Source organism: Chaetodon trifascialis, chromosome 21, assembly GCF_039877785.1.
Source record: "Chaetodon trifascialis isolate fChaTrf1 chromosome 21, fChaTrf1.hap1, whole genome shotgun sequence".
Taxonomy (NCBI): Eukaryota; Metazoa; Chordata; class Actinopteri; order Chaetodontiformes; family Chaetodontidae; genus Chaetodon; species Chaetodon trifascialis.
In genome coordinates this window covers 9,050,648-9,063,531 of record NC_092076.1, presented here as the reverse complement: position 1 = coordinate 9,063,531, position 12,884 = coordinate 9,050,648, and the positions used below count along the sequence as shown (strand labels likewise).

At 41.1% G+C, this 12,884-nt stretch overlaps 1 protein-coding gene across 1 annotated transcript in view; it reads right to left on the bottom strand.

Moving 5' to 3' along the window:
* Positions 1-8,317, bottom strand: part of LOC139349734 (zinc finger protein 385B-like) — a 70,315-nt gene extending 61,998 nt beyond the window's left edge. The window contains exon 1 of the mRNA XM_070990705.1: positions 8,166-8,317. Within this exon, the coding sequence (XP_070846806.1) occupies positions 8,166-8,208 (43 nt within the window). The 5' untranslated portion in view covers positions 8,209-8,317. The remainder of the gene's footprint in view (positions 1-8,165) is intronic.
* Between the last annotated feature and the right edge of the window lie 4,567 nt (positions 8,318-12,884).

Sequence of the window (12,884 nt, the reverse complement as noted above, 5' to 3'; positions counted from 1 at the left end):
TAACCTAATGAGAACCCACGCACGCACAGGAAGAACATGCAAACTTCACACAGAAAGGCCCGACCCGGGAATCGAACCAGCGACCCTCTTGCTGTGAGGCATGCGCACTACTTGCTGCGCCACCGTGCAGCAAAAAAATAAAAAATAAAAAATAAAATAAAAACATTGATGAGATGCTCTAGCAGTTGTTATTTTGTCGACCACATGTAGTCTCGTTTTTATTCGTCAACAATATTGCATTATATATTTATAGTTATCGTCACATGACCAGCATTTACGTTGCGTCTCGTCTCGTTTCTGTCACGTTATAAAGGTTCATTGACGACGATATTTTGTCATAATTTCTGTTGACGAAAACAACACTAATGTGCAATAACGTTGTTGACTATTGAGATGATGATATAAGTTGCGATAAACAAACTAATTTTTAAGTGTGCGTATTAGCTATCCAGTTCCTATGTCTTTCTGCTTTAATAGGTGCACTGCTAGCATAGACCTAACATTGATTAGCCTTTGCCCACTGAATAAAGAAATGAAATACATTATTTGAAACATGCTTTTAAGTGGACAAACTGCACAAGATGACTATGTTAGTTAACCTCGGGGTCGCCACCAAATTGACACAAATTCATCTTCATCCGAACAGTAGCAGGAGGCTTTGTTAAACAGCAGCCCAGGCTAATGTAGGTTAAAATATGAAACTAGCCTACTTCGCCATCAGGTTCAGTGTAAAATTATGAATGACTTGATGTGTTCCATGTGTTGATGGAAAAGCAGATCATGAATAATCACATATCAAAACAAGATGGTATGATGGACAGAAGGTTTGGCTGGTTTTCTTTGCTGGTCAATGCTTTGACAGAACTGGTGTAAACAATCACTTCAGTGTTGCATAAACATCGTCTTCATGCGAACGCGACCAGGCATGATGCTTGCGGGCTAGACACAAGGTTAGGAGTGATCAGCAGGGAGTCGGGGAGGTGGCTTTGCCCTGTCTTCACTTCTAAGCTGCCAAATAAACATCACAGTTATCAGTCCAGAGGCAGACTTAAGCTGCCCAGTGTGAAGGAGACTGTCATCTGACTTGTAATGACACAGCCCGAGAGCCATTACATCTTTGATGGGAGACTTAAGCAGAAATCCATTTCAGTGCGTCTGAGGTGAGGCAGACTCAGAGGGGAAGGTTTGGAAAGAGCAATCTGTTGTGCGTCTGTTGTGATAAGGCGTAAGCTGCACATTTACTGGTGGAGGCTTCCTCTGAGGGTGACCGTGGTTTGTCATTTCACCAACAGTCGATTTCAAATTATGTCTGATGCTGGAGGTTTTTTTTGCCAGATTAGCCGCACAGAAGGAAGACAGAAGTCTTTTGTCTAAAAATTTCTTGTCTTTCTGTCACTTTTTCCATGTTGCTATCAGACATCTGCAGAGGAAATGTGTGTTGATAACGCAGGCAGCAGGTGCAACAATAAACTCCCGGGCAGAAAATGGCTCCTGTGAGGTGACTGTGACAATGCAGCACAGTGCATATTGATCATACGCACCATTTTTCACGTACCTATATTTTCACTCTCTACATATCAACCAGCATAATTACAACCCTGATTCCAAAGGCTGCTTTGCAAAACGTAAATAAAAAAACAATGCAATCATATTTACAAAGTGTTCCTGAGCTCATGTAGTAATACCCTTTATCCAATCATGTGTTCACAAAGTGGTGAACCTCGCTCCATCCTCGCTTGTGAATGAATGAGCCTTTCCAGGATGCCCCTTTCATACCCAATCATGGTACTATCACCTGTTACCAATGAACCTGTTTACCTGTGGAATGATCCAAACAGATGTTTTTGGAGCTTTCCACATCGTTCCCAGTCTTTAGTTGCTCCTGTCACAACTTGTTTATGCTGCATCAAATTCAGAATAAGCATATTGAGATTTCTGTAAGTTAAAACTTCAAAATACGGTGCTTTTGAAAAGATAGCAACTTCATAATAAACATGCAAATTATGTTTATCTAACTGGGTCTGAGAAGGTTTCATAAGTAACAACAACATGAAAAATCTGCCTGAAATTAGCCTTAAATGAGCATTAATGAAGGTATTTTGTGAAATTAGAGAAATTAAACCCTGATACATCAAACAGACTGTGGTTGCCATGGTGAGAGGAGTGTCTGATGCTGTGCTCTGTCGTGTTTTGGTGGACCGCCCCGACTGATTTAAGACCTGAGGTCCTTTGTATCAGAGAGCAGGTGGTAAACTCCATGTGCACCTTTAACAACCCTGCTATAAGCAATATCTGTAGAAAAGCAATTTACTGCATGATGAAGTACTTGTAATGCATTGCTGTTCCTGAAAGCATCCTCTGTGAAGCCCAACAGTCACAGACACAGTGAAAAATCCCATAATAATCTATCCTAAGACAGAGCGTGTTTTAGTGTAAGACTGTGGGAAAGGGAAGCAGGATAAATGTCTCACAAGGACAACTTCATTTCACATTTTTTCAAGCTTGACTGAGAGTTATTTGAGTTAAAGTATTATTATTGTATATTTGTTATTAATTTTTCTTAAAGAAACTGTATATTGAAAAAGTTGATAATTGTGTTCAACGAGCTGTGTTCACGACCACGACAACGACTGAGATTTCAGTGTGATATTTAATGTCGTTACATTTGTTTATCAAGAGACAGAACGTGCTTTTAAAACTAACTACTAGTTTGTCAGTGAAAAACATGAACGTTTATCTACAGAGTTGACAGGCACACACTAAAATGATGGGTTTAGTTTAAAATAATAACATGTGGGTGCGTACACCAAGCGTGTTTCTACTCATTATTGCGAGGCTCATGCGAGCGAGGGATGTAAACATTAATGGCATCCTCCTCTGCTGAGCTGTAACGTTAGCTAGCAGTTAGCAATAAACTAATGTCCATAAGGTAGCAATGTCAGGCTAAGGTCAGGTGAGTAGATGTACACTTTCCACTGCGCAGTGATACAGTTCACGGGTGTAGTTCGGTAGAAAGAAATAGTCCCCACAACAAGGTCTGTGGATTATCTTGAGTAACCATGTCATGATTTCCTTTGAGCAACACAAGCTGAGTGCCATCCAGATCCATTATATTCAAGAGAAGGCAGGCATCTCTACACTTTTGTGTGAACCGTACCTTTAACATAATATTATTTCACTTTGATAAAAGTTTTCGACACGTTGAGCTCAAGCAGACATCATGCAGGTTAAGTTAAGTTTATTCCTTACGAAAACACTTTTAAATTTCAACCTGGATGGCTTAAATTTGATTAGTTATTTGTCTGCATTTAGAAAGCAGTGCCAGATGTGTGCTAGTGGAAGCGTATTAAAAGTGTAATTTCATTCAGCGCCACTGAACTGCGACCTTCATGTGGTCTGCTCTCCGTAATTTGGTTTCAGGATGTAAAGAAAAGGTTAGAAAAAGAGACAAAATAAAAGGTTACGCTTGATAAACAAACTTGACAGCCTGCTGATGCCGAGCAAAGCCTTCAGATAGATCATAATTTCAAGCTTTATTATTCGTAACATACTATTCCTACTGGGACTTCAGAGACATGTTTGTAGTTTCACCACATTGACCTCTTTTATCTAATAAACTCTTTTATAAAATTTATAATGTTATTTCAGGTTTGCATACAACCATGTTTCTCTGTAATGAAGCGCAGGCAAGATACAACATAATCACTCTTTATCCTATTGTTTTCATATAGTAGACTTAGGATAATACACTTTTTTGTATTTTTCTCATGCGGTTTCAGTACAATGTTAGCGCAGAGACTGTTTGATTTATGTGTATTGTTCTTGTTTAATTGCATTTTATCTTGCCAACTATCCAGAGGCTCTTTAGATAAAAACAGACAGATCTGTGTGCGAGTTGGGTGTCATGGGTAGTAATGCATTAGTCAAACTTGAATACATTCGTTGGGATGATAACACACACATTAGGAATTCCACACCCCATGGCGGGTAAATATTATCTGGGATTGCCAGTGAGAGAAAACACAGCTCTGGCTAATTACTGGTCGTTTTACCAGCTCGACTCGAAGGCCTGACAGTGACGAGTCTTGTAAGAAAATCTTTGCTGGGTCATGCTGATGACAAAAAGTAATATTCCTGACACGTCAGAAAAAAATGTTTTGTGGGTGATTGTTCAATCCTTGGTGGACTTTATCAGCAGGAGCCATGAGTCCATAGACAGTGAAGGGCTGGAGCTCAAGCTGCTCCCATCCCAATCTCGTTCCACATGATTATTCTCAATTTCACAGCTGATGGTTTTTACTGAGACAGACGGCAGCAGCCAAATGTCAAAGTACAGAGGCGAACGCTCTGAGGTGGGAGAGAAAGTTAGAGGGAGAAAAAAAGATGGCTGGTCTGGCTGGTCAGTCAACTTCATCACCAGCGTTTGTGCTCTGTGAATGTGTCCTATTGTCAGGTGCAGGAGGGTGAAGGACGCAGTGTGCAGCTAGATCTTTGGCCTGACAGTACAAGCAGCGGTAGTATTCAGATCCTTTTCTGAAGTACAAGTACCAATACAACCACATAAAAATACTCCATTACAAGTAAAAGTATCACATTCAAATTGCTTCTCAGATATTACCAGTAAAAAGTAAAATTACATCTTTTTTGAGTCTCCAACGATCATTTAAAATATCTGAGCAGTTTAGGGGGAGACGTCTTTATGGTGAAACAACTCATAGACGTCTGAAACACGACAAGGAGACACAACGACACACTGATTTTAGTGTGTGAGGTTCTGGCCATGCAGGTAGATGCAACAAGGATAAAGACACACATTCATAACTCCAATGACATTTTAACTTGAATCATTCCAGAGACGCCTGAACACAGCTGGAGTGAACTATCCCCCCATCATATCAACCTGACACTGTAGGTTGTATTGAGTGGATAACTCAAACACACACACACACACACACACACACACACAAACACAAACACACACACACACACACACACACACACACACACACACACACACACACACACACACACACACACACACACACACACACACACACACACACACACACACACACACACACACACACACACACAGTCCTGTGGCTGAACATAATCACTAAAGCACCAAATCAATAGCTGGCAAACAGTCCCCAACCAATACACAGCAACTCCTGTTTGAGTAGTATTTGCTAAAAACTTGTGTCATGCTTCTCAAGCTGTTTGTTCAGGCTTTTAAAGACCAAAATATATTTTTACGACCTGTTTACAGAGGTGGGAAATTAACTTTTCAAAATGTGAACATCTACCAGCCACTCAATAGTAAATCTGAGTATCACAGACAGGCTGCAGAAGTCAGTTTGAGAAATGGATCAACACATTGCTGCTTTTGGTCTTTTCATGGGTTTGTATGAGCGCTGACAGCCATGTTCTATAAGAAACATTAGCTTATAATCATGTTTCTTTAAACTCTTTTGCTGACCTGGACCCGTCCAAAATCCTGCACATAAGACAATGTTTGCCTTTTTGATTGTTTGATTATCACCCACTAATGTTCTGCTGATCATCCCATTGATTCATAAACTGTTTCCACTTGCAATCTGCATGTGAGCAGTATGCACAAATCACTTTTGTGAAATCAGCCACTGAACTCCCACAGAAAATATTAAGCTCTGAGCATCACACAGGGAAGACAGGTACAGCTGATTTATTTCCAGGAAGCTCTCCAGTGCTCCCATTAACTGCCTTTAAGAATACTTATTTGGCCCACAAAGCACAGGGTGGTCTTGCAGTGCAATTTGTTGCACCTGCTTAAAAGCTATGAGCTAGCCAGACCTCTCAGGTCACTCTGCGCTGGTCTGGTGAAACTGATTTTTTTATGCTCCCAGTGACTGAAATTGCCTTGTTGAGGACTTGAGTTGTGCTCAATTCTTTTAAACGCAGCACCCAAAACAATTACCTATTGAGAAAGCTGTTATCCACCTGTTTATCTGTCTGCTGAGTATTACAGTAAATAGTAAGCTTTGCCTTTCTTTATGAAGCTTGTGAATTTGAGCCTTCATGCTGCTTGGATAGTGTGTGTGGTCCAGCTGTGAGCACAACTAAGAGCCCAACAGAATCACCAAAGGTACAAAAAAAACTACAAACTCTCCCAGCCTCACACAGGGGGAGAGCTGGTGAAAATTACAGCATCACTCTGGAGAGTGGGCAGCAGGAGGTGCAGGATTTGATGAATCAAGGACCTTTTGTTCACAGCGAAAATGACTGCTTGCATGCAGTTGGAAAGAACATCTCTCCGGCGATGCGGCGGTGTTTGGCAGGCGGGCGGGCGTCATTTAGAGCCATTTAGGTTTGAAGCCGATGCAGAGGGGGATGGAGGAGAGCAAGGTCATTTAAAGAGGATGCAGAAGATGATGATGTGGACTGGGCTGGGTGTTTAAGTGGGTCTACTCTGCTTGAAGTGAGCAGCAGCAGAGTACGCCATGGCAACACACAGTAATGACAGTGTGAGACACACACGTCTACAGGAAGAAACACAGGCTGAACTGAAATATTACAAGCAAGACCGACACATAAGGTGCCTCAACACACTGAAGGATATGGGTGAGTATGCACATGTGTACAGTGGAGACTTGCCCAATGAGTCAGTCAATAGAAAATTAACCGGTGCTTTAATAATCGATCACGTTTTAAGTCATTTCTATTTAGCAAAATGCCAAATAATCAGTGATCCCGGCTTCTGAAATGTCAATATATGAATATTTTTTTCAGTCGTCAATCATAGTAAAGTGAATACCTTTTGGTTTTGGACAAATCAAACACTCTGAATGAGTCATCACGGGCTTTAGGACATTCTGATGGCATTTTTCACTATTTTCTTACATTTTATCACCAAAACAATCAATACATTGTTGGAGAAAATAACCTCTGCTCACTGAGTTCACTCTTTTTCTTCCCATTACAATACATTCACCGGATGATGGGAAGATACACATCAGCCAATGGGCCACCTACACAAGAATGAAACGGGCTGATGATAAACTTGTGTCTCAGGATTTTGACCTCCTCAGACTTTTTCCCTTCTTCATGCACCATGGAAGTAGCTGAAGTTGTGCCAGATATCCATTCTCTGCCTCCCCCGACATAGACTCACAGAGGATCGAACCACCAACCCATGCCATTAACGACCGACACGTTCTACCACTTGAGCTACACACCTGCCCTACATATGTCCAGTCCTTTAAACTAGAACCTGTAAAGGGCCAGGAGCAGGTGATGGCCTCAAAGAAACAGACTGCTAACAGCTGAAACAGGAATTTCCCCTTGAGGGACGAATAAAGGAATATTGAATTGAATTGAATTGAACTGAATTGAAATATTTGTCTTTTGTAGCGTCCACAGTTGAAGCTGTGTCTATAGTCTATGTCCGACCCCACCTCTAATTTCCAGCTTCTTCCACAAAGTACTTCAGGTGACTGTAAGACACACGCAGGCATCTGCACAAGCACACACACACACACACACACACACACACACACACACACACACACACACACACACACACACACACACACACACACACAGAGTTCTTCTGTGGACAGAGCCGATCTGGATCCATTCATGATCTGGATACACAACATTTGACCTTCATCAACAGGCAAGAAATCCCCGTTTAAAAAATTAGACAGAGCTGCTCTCTGATCAGCGATAACTTCATGTTTGAGCCTCTCAAACAATTTCTAATGATAATTAATTGAAGCTGTTTTAAATTGACGACAACAAACGTTGCTAGTAACTGAGGAACTTAAATGGGCAAAATGTTTATATCCTGGTCCAAGAACTACAGTATAACCACGTTATTTAAAAAACACACAAGTATACGCGTACTGAGGAAATATTGTGTTTATGTTTAAAAAAAGTAAGACACCAACAAACCGACCGACACACTGATGTCCTGCTGGTATGAACATTAAAGTGATTTCTCGCTTTCTCAATTGTCCCAATTGTACTAGCTAATTTGTGTCAGCGTTGGCCGAAAAAAATGATTTTTTACCTCGTGTCAAAGAGACATACTGCAGAAACATTTCGTCGACAGACAAGAACAGACTCCATGCGTCCAAAACATCGCAAACGGCTTCGACATGTAGGAATGAAAGACGTTTTTCTACCTGTGTGAGATGGTTTCACGGTTCCTCCGTCGCTGCTGTCCATTTCCAGCTGTCACAGAGTACAGCGCGAGCTCAACCGGCAGGCGTTTCAGTCCCGCGAGCGAGTCAAGAAAAGACAAACCACGCGGGTACGGTGCGCGCGCCGTGCCAGTGCCGCCTGCGCGACTGAGATACCAAATCACTGCGCGCGAGGATGAGAGAGAAGGGAAAGGACAGTTGAAATCGATGGGTGTGAGAAAACCGATCTGGGAGCAGCGGTAAGACGTTATGAGACTGTTTTGGTTTTTTGGGGGTTTTTTTTGTTTGTTTGTTTTTTTTTAAGAAAGACTGGATTTGCTTTAAGCAGAATGAGGAACTTTTTAAAGGCACTCAAAGAGTAGAGCTGCCTGTACACTGAGCTCACAGCAGTGATTTGAATAGAAATGCAGAAGTTGACGCAGCATTTCCAGGGATGTCAGACTTTTTGTTCCCAGTAAATTTCTTTTTTTTTTAAATACTAAATAAACACAGTCTTGGTGTTTTAGTGTCCTCGCCATGGCTATTCATATTATCACAAAATAGACATTACCCACCAGTACAGCCTGATAGTGTTTGTTTGTTTGTTTGTTTGTTTGTTTGTTTGTTTGTTTGTTTGTTTGTTTGTTTGTTTGTTGTTCTGAGGCCAGCAGCTCTATTGACACTGTTTGGTCTGGTAATAATGTATCATTGTTTTTTAACATTAGGACGTGACATAAACATTTTAGATATATGTTCCTTAAATTTGTGACATTATGTACTGAATGAGACATGTTTAAAGTGTATCTGTGCTCTCTTATGAACAAACCATTTAAGGTTGTCACTGTGTCTAAACTACCTGAAAACACAGACACACCAGAATATCTATCAGTATCAATACCATATGCTAATATTTGCTGACTTGGGCTCTGCTTAATGGTGTAACAACAGAGAAGATCTTAAAGGTCTTATGCAGGGACTTCATTTTGTACCTCGGCAGAAATTGGGGGACTTGAGCGAGAGCAGTCAAAATTGAATTGAACTGAATTGAGACATTTCCCATCATGCAGTTTTAAAGCCCATGTCTGTTAAACACCACCTCTCCAGTTTCTGACGTAGGTTTCTGTTCTGAATTCATGACATCATCAGGTTTAGGTATATGTGAAATCTGTGGAGATCCCTTTAAAAATGTGCCTGCTTAGAAGACTGAAGGCTAAAACCCTCAGTCTAAAGAAAAGATTTAACTCTTCTGTGTATTTGCAGTTTGTACATTTTTGCCTGACCTCGATTAAAGTGTTTGGAAAACACCTACAGGCATTTTTACAGTCTTGAAACAATGCTAATGTATCCATAAACAGTTCTATTAAAACCCTTTACCACATAACAGCCACTTGGAGTAAGATAAATTGGTGGAGGGGGTCAAAGGAAAATGTTGTATCATTCTAGCATGTCAAATCCTCTCCAACGTTAGGTCCTGTTTGTGTGCTTCATGGCCTATCACCAGCCATCATTCCCTAATCCCACCCCCTTTAGACCCCTCATTAACATTGTTGGCCTGTGTTCAAAAGCAGATGCCTGCACATGAATTTGGGAGTACAGTGACGCGGGCACATGCCTGTATGTGTGGCCGCTGACCTGGTGGTGTGCGTTTGGGTCAGCTGTCAGCCAGACAGTGATGGATGCATGGTGGAAACATACTTGGAGTTTGCGCTATGTCCTTCTCATTGAAGTCCTTTGGCACCCTGCTCGACCCCACCGCAAGGCAGCCACTCTAAAAATAAAGGTGCACATTTGCTTGTGTGCACATGCAAACAGAGACAAGGGTGTAAGATATCACAGCTCATCGAGCGCTTTTGATGTCTCTGCTTGTGTGCGCGTGGATACAAAAGAAAACAACACATATGCAGAAACACATGCACACAAAGCTGGCTCGAACTGCATACTCCCACAATAGCAGAATCAGCCTCCTGTTGTGAAGGCTGGGTGAGGATTTATTGGGTAGATCTGGTTCCATTTCCATGAAGCTTGAGTCCAATCAACATGTTCCCGGCATCAAAGTTTATACCAGCATTCAGCTCCATCATCATCTTGAGCGCTGTCATTAAAGGGACATTTTTATTCCTCTGGCCCCACAATTATCAAGGACCAAGCCACTTCTCAGCCCCGCGCATTTCAGTTTTACTTTACTAGTTACTATGGCAACTTTTTTTTTTTTTTTTTTTTGAAAACACTTTGTCTTTTGACTTCAAATTTTGATTGAGATAGCACTTGAAGGATAAGAGCGGTTCATTTAAAAGGATGGAGTGAGAGTGTGGAGGAGAGCAGTTATGGAGCCAGATAATGACTGCAGTTCACACCTTGGAACAGAGTAACCCTCCACAGAAAGGAGTATTTGAGCGTGACTACAGCAATCAACTTCTGACTCAGTGTAATATACAGAGGGTCCAGGTATCAGTCCTCTTCTGTGGCTGCAGCAAGGAGCATTTTGATCATTTATTTGCCAGGAGACCCTGACTGATGTCATGAATAAACATCCATTACGGATTCTTTATAATTCAAAAGTATATTATGCAGGATTTTCCAAAAAACAATGTATTTACAAAAGTAATCCCTCTGAGTCATCACTTATGACCCTCTAGAAGCATGTGGCGGTGTATTTAGCTGCCTTTGGGCAGTTGGTTTGTCATCGCCAGCACATAACAGTGTGCAGGTGGGGTTGGGGCTTCATGAAGAGGTGGAGAACCAGACCATAAGCACCACACATCCAAGAGAGAAAACCACGAAAATGCGCCGAAAACTCTTTGTTTTTCTCTTTTTCAAACTGTAACCGCCAATTCCAAATAATGTACCTTTAAGGTAAAGTCAGGAAGTTAAACTGACAAATAAAGTTAAAAATTTTCTGAGCTAATTTGCAATTGTGGATATGACGACACAGAAAAATACCAAACGAGATGTGAGGCAAAGAGGTATCTGTGAACTGTAATGACCTGTGAAGAGTAGCATCATCTTACATAGATGCCTGACACATAAGATATGAAATGTGTCCATTATTTCATTTTACTTACAGGTCAAAATATCATTGAATTGAATTGATTAGATAAAAAATATCTTCCTAGTTTTAGTGCATTTCTTGCGTAAAGTCCAGTCAGTCATTTCATCCTGTTCTGATTCGACAATGTGACATTATTACAAATATACATTTAAATGAAACAATTACTGCAAATAACTTAACCAGAAGCTTGTTAATCTACATGACTTTGATTGACCTTCTCCATGTAATTCTTTTATTTTGAAAAACCCTTATAAAGTCATCAGAGCCAGACCTCCAATGTGTCCCAGTGCTCATTTAATATGCATTACTTCACTTCTCTTTGACACTGAGCAATACGAATCTACATCATAGGTGGACACTTTCAGAGTGAGCGGGGGAAGTCTGAGGGAGCATTTAACAAATAACACAATTACTCTTGGGCAGGCCTAATGATTGAGAATGAAGGATGGCGAAAGCTTTGCAGAAAAGCAACTGATGAAAATTGGAAATGATCACAATGAATTCTGGGTAAGATGTGCTCCTCAAGTGTACATCATCGTTCTATTGGTCCTTCTGTCCTTGAGGGTCAATGTCACTCAAGCCCACTTGAGTTTTGTCAGTAATGGAAGCTCGAGATGTCAGTGATTCCCTAAAGAGAAAGTGCCAAAGGAAAGACAATCAGACATTTTTAAGGCCTAGTTTGAAGTAAAAATCATGAATAGACTTCAATAGCAAAGTAAAGCATTGAAAATCTTGCAGTGCTACAGGCCAAGTAAGCGCTCCGATAGATTTTTAAATCCTACACTGTACCTTCTTCCTTGGTCCTCTTGATCCTGGGAAAAGTGTGAGTGTGCAGAAAAAAATCTCCCCTCATCAGCTGAGCTATTGTGCTCTGTAGATGTTAAACTTTGTGATAGAGAGTTCAGAGAGAGGAAACACGGCACTTGGGAAAACTGCGAGGCTCGATGGTTTTTAGTACTTGCTCAAAAGAAAATCTTTCCTCAGTCTTAAAGGAACAGTGTGACATACTGGGAAATACAAATGTTCACTGTTGGTTAGCTTAGCTTAGCATAAAGACTAGAAACAGGGGGAAACAGCTAGCCTGGCTCTCTCAATATAAGGTAATTAAATCTACTGAACAACACATCTAAATGCCAATAATTATTATGTCATGTCTCTCTTGCATGATCCATACAAGCTCGCCATTTTAAGGTGGGTAATCTGAGGATTTTTTGTTGGCTTGAAGCAGTTGAAAGACAAACATGGAGGACACCAGAAAGCCCCAGCCGAGAGATACTTCCCCCTTAAGGTGGCGATATGGCATTTGTACACTTCAGTTTCTGTACAGATTGAACAAACAAGATAAAATGTGCAAATGAGTGGACTTTAGAGGAGCTGCTGGGCCGATTTTGGTACCTTTTGGACAGAGACAGGCTAGCTGTTTCCCTCTATTTCCAAGCTAAGCTAACTGGCTGCTAGCTGTACTGTAGCTTCATATTTACTGTCCAAGCGGTAGAGAGGTATCAGTCTTCTCTCAGCAGCTGTTTCCCCATTTATAGTCTTTATGCTAAGCTACGCTAACTGGCTTCTAGCTGTACTACAGCTTTATATTCACTGTCCATGCATGAGAATGCTACCAATCTTTTCTGAGCAGCTGGTTCTCCCTGTTGATAGTCTTAATGCTAAGTTAACAA